At 43.3% G+C, this 17,051-nt stretch overlaps 1 protein-coding gene across 1 annotated transcript in view; it reads left to right on the forward strand.

Moving 5' to 3' along the window:
- Positions 1–407: 407 nt before the first annotated feature.
- The window catches only part of LOC109883296 (nectin-1), a 173,007-nt gene continuing 156,363 nt past the window's right edge, over positions 408–17,051 (forward strand). Inside the window, exon 1 of the mRNA XM_031791312.1 lies at positions 408–1,362. Coding sequence (XP_031647172.1) covers positions 1,317–1,362 — 46 coding nt within the window. The 5' untranslated portion in view covers positions 408–1,316. The remainder of the gene's footprint in view (positions 1,363–17,051) is intronic.

A 17,051-nucleotide genomic window follows, 5' to 3' on the forward strand; every position in this document is an offset into this window, starting at 1 on the left:
TAGGGCTCAGGACCTCCGAGAGAGAGAAAGAAAGAGAGAAAGAGAGAATTAGAGAACGCACACTTAGATTCACACAGGACACCGAATAGGACAGGAGAAGTACTCCAGATATAACAAACTGACCCTAGCCCCCCGACACAGGAGGAGTCAGGAGACCATAGACCAATCCATAGGTTGAAATATACAGTAAGTATGCCCCCAATGGAATTCTAAATCTAATACATCCACATTGCGATTTAAATTGATTAAAATTAACTCATTGTCTTTCGTTGAATTTATATAAGAACAGTCAGACCTTGATTAGCATTATCTAGTGCAAACATGGCATGATTCCACTATTTGTATCCGTTTGAATCACTTTCAAATGGGGAATTTTATTTTGAAGGCGAACCGCAAATTCCACTATTGTGGCTAATTCTTATTGTGGCTCGCTTCACATAGGTGTCTAACGTCACCGATTCGGGTTTGACTCGGGGCTTGTCAGCTAGGCTACATTACGCCAGGTCAGGTTGTGGCGTCTATGTGGGGGAAATCCGCATAGCGGGATTGCATGCTGTTTTATGAAAGAATACCTAGTATTTTTCTCGAATAAACTACCGGATACAAATCTGCTCTGAGTCCACGGAGGGAGAAAAAACATATACAAATCCTGATTCCATTGCCGGCAGAAAGAGGGAACTTCGGCTTTTGTTTTGTTCAAAAAAAACAAGTGAAGAAGACCTTTGCAGATCTGTCTGTTGGATATGATCTGAATTGTAAGGAGGCAAATCATTTTGAACTATCCATTGTGTTTCATGGAACTTGCCATTGGGGGCATCGAGCACCTCCCGCCCCTTCGCCTCTATCCCAAAATACTGGAGGCTATAGCAATAGCAGTGACGACCTGCAGCATTGGATGAGACACGGGATCCAAGGTACACTTGACCACAATAGAAACCTGTTTTGGACGATTTCTGCTCCCCCGCATCGTTTACCAAACTCTGTTAGATAGGTACGCATCATCTCGTTTGTTCGGTTGTGCGTTAAAAAAAAGCTCCTTGGATATCTTCCGCAGATCTCAACGCCAATCTACCGTACGGACACCGATTCGTGGTGCGTAGTTCAAAAGCTACTGATCGTTGGAATAACTACAGTCAGTCAATAATTGATGCTTTCCACGTCGGCTCATTAGCTTGAAACTAGTTCCAAATCGGCATCGGTTCTGAAGGTAACGGCGTATTCCCAACATACCTGGTCCAAACCATTTGGAGTGAATTGATCCAGTCCACTAAGGGGAAGCTATCAGAGAAGTTCCGGAGAGTTGAAGCGCCGTGGCGATGTTGGCGAGTGTTTGGATTGTCCTCCTGGCTGTGAACATAGAAGGTAAGCACTCGAAATACAATGCACATTGTGTTATTAGTTTTATTTCTCTATGGATACGCTAGTTGTGTCATTTCGTATCATTATTTAGCAGAATGGGTTTTAGAATTACATGTCAACAAATACATGTTTTTTGTTTCATATTAGCAGCCGATATTTTAAGAATATATTTAAACACATTTTCAGATCACATATTTGCAATGCAAATTATTTGTTATTTTACAAATGGATTTCTATTGCATTTCGTTACAACAATTCCATGTCAGCAGGCTACGTGCAGTGAAATGACCGTGATAACAGGTAGATGGCGATAGTGATGTAGAGGCTCAATACCCATAAACATGTTCATACAACATAACATAATGACGAGACGCAGTTCCTATTTGTTTAGCCCAGGTGATCACAAGGCTCGCAACCTCCCAGAAGTATGCCTAGTTAGATATCAACATACTGTACCAGGGGAGGTCGGGTAGTAGGCTGTTCTGTTCAATAACCTTTTGGCTGATTTTAGAGATATTTCTAAGGCTGTAGAAATGATGATAGACTACATATTTTGGGGGGAAATGTCACTTATAAAAATGCCTTATTCTCCCGTGTTTATAAACATTGCAACAAAATAACAATGCAATACATTGCTACTATATTGTATATCAAATCAAATGTTATTGGTCACACACATATTTAGCAGATGTAATTGTGGGTGTTGCGAAGTACTTCCTAGCTCCAACAGCACAGTAGTATCTAACAATTCACAACAATAAACACAAATCTAAAAGGGTTACGTAACCGGGTGGAAGCCAGGTAGTGGTGGCTATTTAACAGTCTGATGGCCTTGAGATAGAAGATGTTTTTCAGTCTCTCAGTCCCAGCTTTGATGCACCTGTACTGAATTTGCTTTCTGGATGATAGCGGGGTGAACAGGCAGTGGCTCATGGAGGTTGATGTCCTTGATGATCTTTGTCCTTCCTGTGACATCGGGTGCTGTAGGTGTCATGGAGGGCAGGCAGTGTGCCGCCGATGATGCATTGTGCAGACGTCACTACCCTCTGGAGAGCCTTACGGTTGCGGGCGGAGCAGTTGCCGTACCAGGCGGTGAAAAAGCCAGACAGGATGCTTTCAATTGTGTATCTGTAAAAGTTTGTGAGGGTCTTAGGTGCCTGCCAAGCTGAATTTATTAAGCCTCCTGAGGTTGAAGAGGCAATGTTGCGCCTTCTTCACCACACTGTCTGTGTGGGTGGACCATTTCAGATTGTATAGTATAAAATGCATCAATGAAACATATTCCTACTATATAATGGGGCATATCATTATGCTAAACATGAAACAACGTATTTAAAAAGGCCTATGCTTGTTCATAATCTGGTTTTCACACCATCTGAATGGAACAGCTATAGCAGCCTCTAATCAGACACCATCTGAATGGAACAGCTATAGCAGGCTCTAATCAGACACCATCTGAATGGAACAGCTATAGCAGGCTCTAATCAGACACCATCTGAATGGAACAGCTATAGCAGCCTCTAATCGGACACCATCTGAATGGAACAGCTATAGCAGCCTCTAATCAGACACCATCTGAATGGAATAGTTATAGCAGCCTCTAATCAGACACCATCTGAATGGAATAGTTATAGCAGCCTCTAATCAGACACCATCTGAATGGAACAGCTATAGCAGCCTCTACTCAGACACCATCTGAATGGAACAGCTATAGCAGCCTCTAATCAGACACCATCTGAATGGAATAGTTATAGCAGCCTCTACTTGGCTTGATGTGTCCACATCTGTTCTAAGGGATGACATCATCAACCATCAAACTACCAATGTGTTCTTCCTGGTACAAACAGATAATTACACAGTAACGACACATAGTGAAGACATTATTGTTCTAAACTAATCTTGCCAATCTTATTTCCCCATGGGACAATGAAGTATTTATTCATTATAACGCAAAGGTGAGTGAGTGATCATTGGAAGAGAAATCAACCATTGAAGTGGCAATTATTATTTTTTTGACTGTGGGATCTTTGATTGTGAAATACTACTGTAGTTTGAAGAGTGATGTTTAAAACATCTAATATATTTGTGCATATTTACATGAGACAGAGGGCCATCCAATGGGTAGTCATGCATCACTTTCTATAGGGCTTGTTTATTTCTGTGGGCAGAGATGTCATAAATCAGGGATTATACACTACGCAGTAATTCTCTGTAAAGCTGCAGTGTGTTTGTGAGAGCGGAGTTTGCTGTGTCCGTAAATCCAGGATTAAAGCAAGCAATTTGAATGAATGGTATGGATACCAACCGTGCCCCACCTTCCCTACACCCTACCACCTGTTTTCAGCATTGTGACTTAGATGGAGCCTTTCCTTCCTTTCATTACAAACTGTGGATATATCCCAAATGGCACCCTGTATCCTATATAGGGTGCTACTCTTGACAAGAGCCCTATGGAAATGGATGCCATTTGAGACACTCCATGTCTGACTGTCTTCTGTCTCAGTGTAGTGTACCTCCCGGAGGAAACCGCTTACTGAAATAATACCAGGCCATTATTAAAATCACTTTAAGCTTCCGCCCTGTAAATTATCTTTGGAAATACAGCCTTTTAAGTGTGAAATGTGTAGTTGTGAGAATTTACTGGTTGATACATGCATACATCTATAGAGAGGTGTAGTACTGTAGAGTAGAGGTCGACCGATTATGATTCATAAATGACCAGCATGGTCCAATAATAATAAGGCAGAACAGTTTAAACTGGAGCAGCAGCACGGCCAGGTGGACTGGGGACAGCAAGGAGTCATCATGTCAGGTAGTCCTGAGGCATGGTCCTAGGGCTCAGGTCCTCCGAGAGAGAGAGAGAAAGAAAGAGAGAATTAGAGAGAGCACACTTAAATTCACACAGGACACCGAATAGGACAGGAGAAGTACTCCAGATATAACAAACTGACCATAGCCCCCTGACACAAACTACTGCAGCATAAATACTGGAGGCTGAGACAGGAGGGGTCAGGAGACACTGTGGCCCCATCCGAGGACACCCCCAGACAGGGCCAAACAGGAAGGATATAACCCCACCCACTTTGCCAAAGTACAGCCCCCACACCACTAGAGGGATATCTTCAACCACCAACTTACTTATCCTGAGACAAGGCTGAGTATAGCCCACAAAGATCTCCGCCACGGCACAACCCAAGGGGGGGGCGCCAACCCAGACAGGAAGATCACATCAGTGACTAAACCCACTCAAGTGACGCACCCCTCCCAGGGACGGTATGAAAGAGCCCCAGTAAGCCAGTGACTCAGCCCCTGTAATAGGGTTAGAGGCAGAGAATCCCAGTGGAAAGAGGGGAACCGGCCAGGCAGAGACAGCAAGGGCGGTTCGTTGTTCCAGAGCCTTTCCGTTCACCTTCCCACTCCTGGGCCAGACTACACTCAATCATATGACCCACTGAAGAGATGAGTCTTCAGTAAAGACTTAAAGGTTGAGACCGAGTTTGTGTCTCTTACATGGGTAGGCAGACCATTCCATAAAAATGGAGCTCTATAGGAGAAAGCCCTGCCTTCAGCTGTTTGCTTAGAAATTCTTTGGACAATTAGGAGGCCTGCGTCTTGTGACCGTAGCGTACGTGTAGGTATGTACGGCAGGACCAAATCAGAGAGATAGGTAGGAGCAAGCCCATATAATGCTTTGTAGGTTAGCAGTAAAACCTTGAACTCAGCCCTTGCCTTGACAGGAAGCCAGTGTAGGGAGGCTAGCACTGGAGTAATATGATCAAATTTTTTGGTTCTAGTCAGGATTCTAGCAGCCGTATTTAGCACTAACTGTTAGCACTAAGTTTATTTAGTGCTTTATCCGGGTAGCCGGAAAGTAGAGCATTGCAGTAGTCGAACCTAGAAGTGACAAAAGCATGGATTAATTTTTCAGCATAATTTTTGGACAGAAAGTTTCTGATTTTTGCAATGTTACGTAGATGGAAAAAAGCTGTCCTTGAAATGGTCTTGAGATCAGGGTCCAGAGTAACGCCGAGGTCCTTCACAGTTTTATTTGAGACGACTGTACAACCATTAAGATTAATTGTCAGATTCAACAGAAGATCTCTTTGTTTCTTGGGACCTAGAACAAGCATCTCTGACTTTGTCCAAGTTTAAAAGTAGAAAGTTTGCAGCCATCCACTTCCTTATGTCTGAAACACATGCTTCTAGCGAGGGCAATTTTGGGGCTTCACCATGTTTCATTGAAATGTACAGCTGTGTGTCATTATCATAGCAGTGAAAGTTAACATTATGTTTTCAAATGACATCCCCAAGAGGTAAAATATATAGTGAAAACAATAGTGGTCCTAAAACGGAACCTTGAGGACCACCGAAATGTACAGTTTATTTAGCTCCTCCCATCTTGGTAGTCCTGAAATAAACACGGAATGTGTCACAAATGGCACCCTATTCCCTTTATAGTGCACTACTTTGGACCAGGGCCCATAGGGTAGTGCCCTACTTTTGACCAGGGCCCATTGGGGTAGTGCACTACTTTGGACCAGGGCCCATTGTGGTAGTGCACTACTTTAGACCAGGAAGTATAGGGGTAGTGCACTACTTTGGACCAGGGCCCATAGGATAGTGCACTACTTTGGACCAGGGCCCATAGGGTAGTGCACTACTTTGGACCAGGGCCCATAGGGTAGTGCACTAGGATGTATGCTGAGGGTCCTAAGGTGTTCCTGCTAATGTTCATCTTCAGCTCTCTGCACTGGGCCTTGTGACGTGAGGTGTGAGACTGACTGATGCACTACTTTGATCAAGCGTCCCTGTCTGATGTACATTGAGATAATCACTGTGCTTGTAGAGAAGATCAGGATTAAATGGTTCTCTGGGGAGCTTGGGATTCACGCTGCCGGAGACAGCGTTTCAAGCTGCTCATTCAAGGTAAGTGGAAAAGGTCCTAGTTCTCTCTATTTGTGTGAAGGAATGTTGGAGAACGTTGGAGTTGGCTTGTTCTTCGTTTCATCATTCTATTTGTGTGAAGGAATGTTGGGGAAAGTTGGAGTTGGTTTGTTCGAGGTCTCATTGTCCATCCACATCAGACATGATCTTGACACGCAGGTTAAAATACCAAAACCAACTATATTAAATTGGAGACAGGTCAAATCACACATGAAACATTCATGTGTACAGCTACTGCTGTTGCTGGTTTGTCCTGGGAGATGAACTACGGGTTGCTATATTACCTGACAGGCATGGTCTTCTTTTTAGCTGGTTCTTTGTAATCAACCAAAACCGTGCGTTTCTCTACACTGACGATGAATCCGCAGATAAAAAGTCTCCCTGATATCCACGTGGGTTAGTGTCTCCCTGATATCCACGTGGGTTTGTGGCTCCCTGATATCCACGTGGGTTAGTGTCTCCCTGATATCCACGTGGGTTTGTGGCTCCCTGATATCCACGTGGGTTTGTGTCTCCCTGATATCCACGTGGGTTTGTGTCTCCCTGATATCCACGTGGGTTTGTGTCTCCCTGATATCCACGTGGGTTTGTGTCTCCCTGATATCCACGTGGGTTTGTGTTTCCCTGATATCCACGTGGGTTTGTGTCTCCCTGATATCCACGTGGGTTTGTGTCTCCCTGATATCCACGTGGGTTTGTGTCTCCCTGATATCCACGTGGGTTTGTGTCTCCCTGATATCCACGTGGGTTTGTGTCTCTCTGATATCCACGTGGGTTTGTGTCTCCCTGATATCCACGTAGGTTTGTGTCTCCCTGATATCCACGTAGGTTTGTGTGTCCCTGATATCCACGTGGGTTTGTGTCTCCCTGATATCCACGTTGGTTTGTGTCTCCCTGATATCCACGTAGGTTTGTGTCTCCCTGATATCCACGTAGGTTTGTGTCTCCCTGATATCCACGTAGGTTTGTGTCTCCCTGATATCCACGTTGGTTTGTGTCTCCCTGATATCCACGTGGGTTTGTGTCTCCCTGATATCCACGTTGGTTTGTGTCTCCCTGATATCCACGTAGGTTTGTGTCTCCCTGATATCCACGTAGGTGTCACACCCTGACCTTAGTTATCTTTGTTTTCTTTATTATTTTGGTTAGGTCAGGGTGTGACGAGGGTGGTATGTGTGTTTTTCTCTTGTCTAGGTTTTCTTTGTGGACAAGGCATCTGGAACAGTGTTGTATTTTCCTTTCCTGTATTCTACTGCAAAGGTGAACTCTTGCAACCGTAGAGCCCATCTTATGAGTCTGGTACTTGGTTTGTTGGTCTTGAACACCCACACAAGGGAGGAATGGTCAGTGACCACAGTGAAGTGTCTTCCCTCCAGGTAGTACCTCCACTTTTCCAAAGCCCAGACAACTGCAAGGCACTCTTGCTCGGTTGTGGAGTAGTTCCGTTCTGCTCCATTCAATGTCCGACTGGCGAATGCTAGCACTTCTTCAGTGCCAAGTCCAGTCTGTTGGACTAGGACAGCACCAAGTCCAACATCACTTGCATCAGTGTAAACAACAAAAGGGCAATCAAAGTTGGGATGACCTAAAATGAGAGGTGTGACGAGGTGTCGTTTCAGGGTTTCAAAGGAGGTCTGGCACTCTGCCGTCCATTGGAATTTCGCTCCTTTTCGCTTCAACGCGTTGAGGGGTTCTGCCACCTGGGAGAAGTTCGACACAAACCTATGGTACCATCCAGCCATCCCAAGGAACCGTTGATGGGCCTTGAGTGTGGTTGGCACAGGGAAGTCTTGTACAGCCTTTGTCTTTTCAGGATCCACATGAATGCCATCAAAAGACACAATATGGCCAAGGAACTTCAGGGAGGTTTGGCAGAAGTTGCTCTTCTTCATATTCAAGGTCAGACCAGCTTCTCTTAGCTTGTCCAACACTGCTTGAAGATCTTGAAAGTGTTGTTCTCTGTTCTGGGAGTAGATAATTATATCGTCCAGGTAGACGAAACAGATCTTCCCTTTGAGCTCACCTAACGCAATCTCCATGAGTCTTTGGAAAGTGGCAGGTGCATTCTTTAATCCAAAAGGCATCACCTTAAAGGAAAACAAGCCCTCAGCACAGACAAAAGCGGTCTTGTCCTTGCTTTCCTGGTCCATCTCAACCTGCCAATAACCACTATTGAGGTCAAGGGTAGTGAACACAACAGCGCCAGACAATGACTCCAGGATCTCATGGATGGTGGGAAGAGGATAGGCATCAGTCTGGGAAACATTGTTGGTCTTCCTATAGTCCACACAAAATCTAAGACCGCCAGTCTTTTTTGGGATGAGGACAACAGGAGCAGCCCAGGGAGAGGAGGAACGTTCTATTATATCTTGTGTTAACATATCATTAATGAGTCCCTTTTAGATGATTAGCTTCGCTGGGGACAAACGATATGGCTTTTGCTTGATCGGCATTTCCTGTGTAAGGAATATTTTGTGCTTCAGGAGTCCGGTGCATCCCAGCTTTGAAGTACATACATCAGCATTATTCTGCAGCTGTCCCAACAGCCTTAACTCCTCTGGCTGTTCCAGCTGAGCTCTTCTCACAGCCTGTAAAAGGAGATCGTCAGAAGGATTATCAAGGGTTAGTGGTACCGGAGCAATGGCAGAGAAGACTGCCCCATTTGATCCCCAATCATGTAACTTTGTAGCTTCTGATTGGAAGAAATGCTTCTTGCTCGGGTTGTATGGAAACCAGTAGCAATTGTGTGCGATATCAATCTGGACACCACTGAAGTACATGAAATCAATTCCCAACACTACAGGAAAAGCAAGGTTCTTGGTTTGTAGGATAACAGAAGGAATCATATAGGAGCGGTTACACAGGCGGAACTCTACCTCACTCCATCCAAGTGGTCGTCTAGCCTCACCATCAGCCAGATAGAGTGGACCTTCTGTCCACGGCTTCAAGTTGTATTGTGGACCTTTAACCTCCTTCCACAGTTTCTCATTGAGCAGTGTGTAGGATGACCCGGTATCCAAGATGGCTCTTCCTGTCCATGGGCCTATGGATAGGGGTAACACCAGTTGGTGCGGTATTAACTGAAAGGAAGGGGATGTCGATGGGGGGGCGTAGGCAGTGACTCTTGGGGTTTCCGCTCTGGTTAAAGCACCCAGAGTAGGATGGTCGTTCCTGCGAAGAGAGTTAGGTGTGTTGGCCTGTTGTGATTTGTGGTTTCTGGAAGGGTTTACTTGATACGGTCTTGGACATGTAGCTGAAGAATGTCCCTTTTGGCTACATCTCCAACAGAACATGAGGGGTCATGGCTGGAGACTCTGGCTGTTGTTGATAGTCTGTCTTGGGTAACTGTTTGGGGGTCTGTTTCTTTCTCTGGTCATATTGCTGTTGGCATTCTCTGTCCTTCTCAAACTGCTGTCCCAAGCGAACCAGTTGATCGACAGTGGTGACTCGTTCTCGGAGTTGACTGGCTAGTAGTGGGTTGATGTTCTTCAAGATCAATTTAATGACCTCTTCCTCCACAATGCCAGGTTTCCACCTTCTGCACGGGGAGTGGTAACCGTATGCAAAGTCACGGATACTCTTTTTCTCTCTTTGTACTCGATTTCTGACTCTGTCTGCCAATTCATCTGTGTAGTCCTCAGACAGAAATGCAGAGGAAAACTTGACCTCAAAGTCAGCCCAGGAGGTAGTGGTGAGACGTGCCACATCCCACCAGTCTCGAGCTGTCCCATGCAACACATTCCTCAATGTGGCAAGGAGTTCTTCGTCAGCCAGGGGATTGAGGGCAAGAAAGTCACGACATCTTTCTAGATACATTAGCGGATCAGGACTGTCATCTTTTTTCCCAAAGGTGGGAAATTGCTATTTAATGGGCATCGCCCCCACATGACGTCTACTCAAATCACCATGAACAAACGAGCTAGGAGGGATTGAGGAAGTAGAGGGGGAGGGTGTTATCGGACAATGAAAATGAACACCAGGATGCATGGTGGATTGCATCCTGCAAAGGGTGGCTGTAGCATGGCCTTGTCTTGGCTGTTCAGAGGTGCCAGCTTGGCCCTCAGTGGTCTGAACTGAAGTGGACACCAGGGAAACTCTATGTAAGGAGTTGTGCCTAATGGAGGCCATGTCCACAGACACGTCATCCAACATTTTAACACAATTAGAGAGTTCTGTCTGCATGTGGTCTACAGTGTTAACCATGGGAGGAAAAACAGAATTAACGTCCTTGAGGACCTCAGTGTGGTGATGTTGCAGGCGCCATTAGAGAGTGGCAGTGAGTTGGTTTCGTTGGTAGTCAAACTGCCTGTCCATGGCACCAGTAATTTCCCGTCTTCCACTCTCACTGAGCTCTGTCAGCGTGTGGGTTAGAGTGCTCAGTGAGTTTCTGAATTCCATTGCATTCGGTTGTTGCTCTTCCCTCTTCCCGCCTGTGGTCCAGACCGAGCATTCAGATTCCTAGGGCTCTGGCCCAAATCAACTCCATTATCTCCATTCACATTATGATTTGTATTGTCAGCTTGATGGTCAGAATGGCCCTGTGTATTCCCATTGACAGGTATGACATGGACGAGCACATTATATTGGGGTGAATCCATTGTTTTAATTCCACACAAAAGATTTGCTTTGGTTAGTTCTCAATGTTGAACTGTCCCATCTGGGGTGCCATTTTTTATGTAACGGTTTTGACTTGAGGTTATTATTTATAGGGGTGCCAGGTAGGTTGTGCCTACCAGAGAAAACATTGGTTTCTCCTTTTGGTTTGGGAGGGAACGAGTCCCATCTGGTCCGTCAAGTCTACACTAATACAAAGGACTTATGTAAAAGTCAGGATGGAAATAAACTTTTCATAAACCCTTAAAACATTATAAAGAACTTCCAAAACAACTATATTATTTTGCGTGGGTTGTATTAACAACATCAATGATTACACACACATATATAATAATATCACAATGAGTTCTGGTTCCTCCAGAAATGTCCTGTACCTCGGGCCTAAAAAGAGTCCAGCCCGGTAAAGGAGTTCAGTTAACTCAAGTGACTTTTGTCACGCAATGTTTGTCCGTTCATTCCGTGTAGCGTAAACCCAGTATTAAACATACAATCAATATAACAATTATTTTACCACAGAACTTTAAAGCGTATCAAGTCTTACTAAGTCGTCAACTAACTACATAAATCACAGTATACATCACATCAAAACAAATGAAATACCGTATACAAAAAGGTGGTAGTCAGTCGGTCAGTCAGACAATCCAATCCGCCAATAGATCTCCAGCGGAGAAAGGCCACGAAGAACGGTAGGGTGTAGTCCACGGACGCAAAGAGTGGATCCGATCCTGGGTAAACTCTCTTAGGCTACAAAACACACGTTTAACGGCAACAAAACAAACGGAATAGAGAAGCTTCGGAACTGAGGGTTGAACACATCCTCATTCACGTCTCCATCACAACCCCACTTTTGCGCAGCTGATGCTGGCTATTTAATTGGGAATTAAAGGGAAAGCGCCCTATTGGAAGGAGCTGCACTGAGACGGTTCAGAATAATTCAGGGCCGTCACAACAGCTATGGGGTTTTGGTTTGTCTAGGTAAATGTAGGTCTATGGTGGCCTGAATTGGTTCCCAATCAGAGGCAGCTGTCTATCGTCCTATTTAGGTTGCCATTTTCCATTTTGGTTTTGTGGGTTATTGTCTATGTGTAGTTGCATGTCAGCACTAGTTGTTTATAGCGTTACGTTCGTTTCGTAGTTTTGTTCGTTTGTGTTCCTCGTTTAAATAAAAGAAGAATGTATTCCAATCACGCTGCACCTTGGTCTCCTCGTTACGACGAACGTGACAGAATAACCCACCATAACAGGACCAAGCAGCGTGAAAAGGAGGAGCAGACGTTATGGACTTGGGAAGAGATTTTGAACGGAAAAGGATCCTGGACATGGGAGGAAATACTAGATGGAGCAGGACCCTGGACGTAGCCTGGGGAGTATATGAAGATATGAGGGTACACGGCTAGAGGCAGCCCAAATAAAAAACAATTGGAGGGAGGCACACAAGGAGATTGACTGAGTCAGGTAGGAGACCTGAGCCAACTCCTCGTGCTTACCGTGGGGAGCGTGTCACTGGTCAGGCACTGTGTTATACAGAGATGCGCACAGTGTCTCCAGTGCACTATTCTAGCCTGGTGCGCTCTATTCCTTTCCGGGCTAGAATGGGCATTCTGCCAGGACATATTGAGCCAGCTCTATGTTCTGGATCTCCAATGTGTCTCCACGGTCCAGTGTATCCTGTGCCTCCTCCCCGCACTCGCCCTGAAGTGGGTGTCACCAGCCCAGTACCACCAGTGCCGGCACCACGCACCAGGCCTACAGTGCGCCTCGGTAGTCCAGAGCCTCCGGCGACAGTACCCAGTCCAGAGCGTCCGGCGACAGTACCCAGTCCAGAGCTTCACCCCTAGTCACGTCTAGCTTCACCCCTAGTCACATCTAGCTTCACCCCTGGTCACACACCCCTAGTCACATCTAGCTTCACCCCTGGTCATTCACCCCATGTCACGTCTAGCTTCACCCCTAGTCACGTCTAGCTTTACCTCTGGTCACTCACCCCATGTCACGTCTAGCTTCACCCCTAGTCACATCTAGCTTTACCTCTGGTCACTCACCCCATATCACGTCTAGCTTCACCCCTAGTCACTCCACTAAAGCAAAAACACACTTTACTATCAATGTAAAACGCATATTTTTTTTAATGGTCTGTGTTCTGAAAGTCCAGTTATATTTAAAGGTCTGTGTTCTGAAAGTCCAGATTTCTGAACTGTAATGCGACCCCTGCAGCTTGATTGAAATGTAAAGACAATGTTCCCGTATAAGCAGAGACAGCATTCATGTTAAACTCTGCAGATATCGTGTCAGTAGGAAATGACGTTCAGCGATACACATTGAATAGAGCCCTACGTTATTGAATGTTGTAAGGATACGGTGACATACTGTAAGTTTAAGTCACATCTAAAGCTACATGCTTCCTTGATGAGTCACTGCAACGTCCTGTTGGTAGAAGAACATCTCCCTTCAAACCTTTTGTTCCCCCTGTGGTCCCAGCTTTTTGACATGCAAAGACCAGAATCCAGGCTTTCACCCCAGGGTTAAAGGGCTCTCCTCATGAATGCCTGCTGTCTTTGAAGCACAAGTGATATACAACATGTTGAGTTCGGACTCTGACGTCTCTGCCTGCCCAAACACACAGTCAGGCCCCATTCAGCTATCGAAATGATGCCTGGAATATTATTGAAAGGATTGTAAGTATTATACAATTGGCCATTAACTTGGATGTCCTCTTTTGGTAGACTGTGTTATAGTCTATAAGGTAGTGGTAGACTGTTTTATAGTCTATAAGGTAGTGGTAGACTGTGTTATAGTCTATAAGATAGTGGTAGACTGTGTTATAGTCTATAAGGTAGTGGTAGACTGTGTTATAGTCTATAAGATAGTGGTAGACTGTGTTATAGTCTATAAGATAGTGGTAGACTGTGTTATAGTCTATAAGGTAGTGGTAGACTGTGTTATAGTCTATAAAGTAGTGGTAGACTGTGTTATAGTCTATAAGGTAGTGGTAGACTGTTATAGTCTATAAGATAGTGGTAGACTGTGTTATAGTCTATAAGGTAGTGGTAGACTGTGTTATAGTCTATAAGGTAGTGGTAGACTGTTATAGTCTAAGGTAGTGGTAGACTGTGTTATAGTCTATAAAGTAGTGGTAGACTGTGTTATAGTCTATAAGGTAGTGGTAGACTGTGTTATAGTCTATAAGGTAGTGGTAGACTGTGTTATAGTCTAAGGTAGTGGTAGACTGTGTTATAGTCTATAAGATAGTGGTAGACTGTGTTATAGGTTACTGTAAGGTATGGTAGACTGTGTTATAGGTTACTGTAAGGTAGACCTTGGTGATATGGCCTAAAACTCATATCTAGATTTTTTTTTCTCCAAATTTATGGGCGATTCATGATATGCAGTGCATTCGGAAATTATTCAGACCACTTTGATGCTACAAGCTTGGTACACCTGTATTTGGGAAGTTTCTCCCATTCTTCTCTACAGATCCTCTCAGGCTCTGTCAGGTTGGAAGGGGAGCGTCGGTGCACAGCTATTTTCAGGTCTCTCTAGAGATTTTCCATCGGGTTCAAATCCGACTGGGCCACTCAAGGACATTCAGAGACTTCAACCCAAAGCCACTCCTGCGTTGTCTTGGCTGTGTGGTTAGGGTCGTTGTCCCGTTGGAAGGGGGAACCTTCACCTCACCTCTGGAGCAGGTTTTCATAAAGGGTTTTTAAATGAGCTTTGTTGTACAATTAAATACCAAATACCCTGCATTTAAACAGCAATAATGTAATGAATTCAGATGATATGTAATGATATTATATCTAGTCCAACAACCATAAGTCCCACGAATCATTTAATAATTTTATCAAAATAGTTTTACCTGCCTTTATTTTGCAATAATCACTGATCTGTCTTTCAGGTCTTCTATAAAAATGACCTTTTTGTAACAACAAATACCAGAACCATGACCATTCACTAATAATGTAGCAGAAATGAGAGAAACCATGAATAATGACTAATAATGTAGCAGACATTAGAGAAACATGACCATTCACTAATAATGTAGCAGACATTAGAGAAACCATGAATAATGACTAATAATGTAGCAGGCATTAGAGAAACCATGAATAATGACTAATAATGTAGCAGACATTATAGAAACATGACCATTCACTAATAATGTAGCAGACATTAGAGAAACCATGACCATTCACTAATAATGTAGCAGACATTAGAGAAACCATGATCATTCACTAATAATGTAGCAGACATTATAGAAACCATGATCATTCACTAATAATGTAGCAGACATTATAGAAACCATGAATAATGACTATTAATGTAGCAGACATTATAGAAACCATGAATAATGACTAATAATGTATCAGACATTAGAGAAACCATGAATAATGACTAATAATGTAGCAGACATTAGAGAAACCATGAATAATGACTAATAATGTATCAGACATTAGAGAAACCATGACCATTCACTAATAATGTAGCAGACATTAGAGAAACCATGACCATTCACTAATAATGTATCAGACATTAGAGAAACCATGACCATTCACTAATAATGTAGCAGACATTAGAGAAACCATGACCATTCACTAATAATGTAGCAGACATTAGAGAAACCATGATCATTCACTAATAATGTAGCAGACATTATAGAAACCATGATCATTCACTAATAATGTAGCAGACATTATAGAAACCATGAATAATGACTATTAATGTAGCAGACATTATAGAAACCATGAATAATGACTAATAATGTATCAGACATTAGAGAAACCATGAATAATGACTAATAATGTATCAGACATTAGAGAAACCATGAATAATGACTAATAATGTGGCAGACATTAGAGAAACCATGAATAATGACTAATAATGTAGCAGACATTAGAGAAACCATGACCATTCACTAATAATGTAGCAGACATTAGAGAAACCATGAATAATGACTATTAATGTAGCAGACATTAGAGAAACCATGAATAATGACTATTAATGTAGCAGACATTATAGAAACCATGAATAATGACTAATAATGTATCAGACATTAGAGAAACCATGAATAATGACTAATAATGTATCAGACATTAGAGAAACCATGAATAATGACTAATAATGTAGCAGACATTAGAGAAACCATGACCATTCACTAATAATGTAGCAGACATTAGAGAAACCATGATCATTCACTAATAATGTAGCAGACATTATAGAAACCATGAATAATGACTATTAATGTAGCAGACATTAGAGAAACCATGAATAATGACTAATAATGTATCAGACATTAGAGAAACCATGAATAATGACTAATAATGTAGCAGACATTATAGAAAATGAACACAGGTCTCATAAACAATCTCTCAAGCACAAAGCCACGTGCTGGTGACTAGATAATATCTATATTTCAAGTTGAACCAACTTGGATCTGGGTATAATTTCACATGGTCTGAATTCAGCTAACAAGGCAAACCAGTTGAATTGTTATGAACACACCCTTCTGTCAGTCTCCGACTGTTTGAACAGCATGCTAGCCTGTCCACTTCGTTCACATGTTGAAATCAATTGGCCTACCTTATTTCTCAGAATGAGAACGAGTTGCCAATTCCTTTATATAATTGTTTTATGCTTATTGCACATTTGATAAAACACAGTCATCCAAATAGCTGGTATAATAACCTTGATTTGACTAATACGTGGTACCGTAATGTGTGACAAACGGGAGCATTCATTATCCAGAATTAATATTCATTGGTACATCCGTTTTAGTAGTTTCTGCTCTGCTCAACATTTGAAGAGTTGAAACATAACCTTTCCAACCGTACCCTGTTTAACTTCTCCTCGAATACACAGGAAAATAATGTCTCCATGTGTTTGTGTGTCCATATGACCTATTCTGTTGGACCAAACCTCAAATACAAACCGCGAGTTGAAACCATTTGTCAGAGAAGAAGAAGTGATCTCTCACCTTTTGTTGTTGTGAGGGGTAGTGGGAGGGGTTTAGGAGGAAAAGTTGAAGCGAGAGGTTTCACTCTCGCCAAACATCTGTCCAAAATAAGCACAATTTGTCTCTATGGGATTGTTTGGACCTAAGCTTGTCTCCTGCCTTCCCACCTTTAGGACAACGACTCCCA

The sequence above is a fragment of the Oncorhynchus kisutch genome, linkage group LG15 (assembly GCF_002021735.2).
Source record: "Oncorhynchus kisutch isolate 150728-3 linkage group LG15, Okis_V2, whole genome shotgun sequence".
Lineage (NCBI taxonomy): Eukaryota > Metazoa > Chordata > Actinopteri > Salmoniformes > Salmonidae > Oncorhynchus > Oncorhynchus kisutch.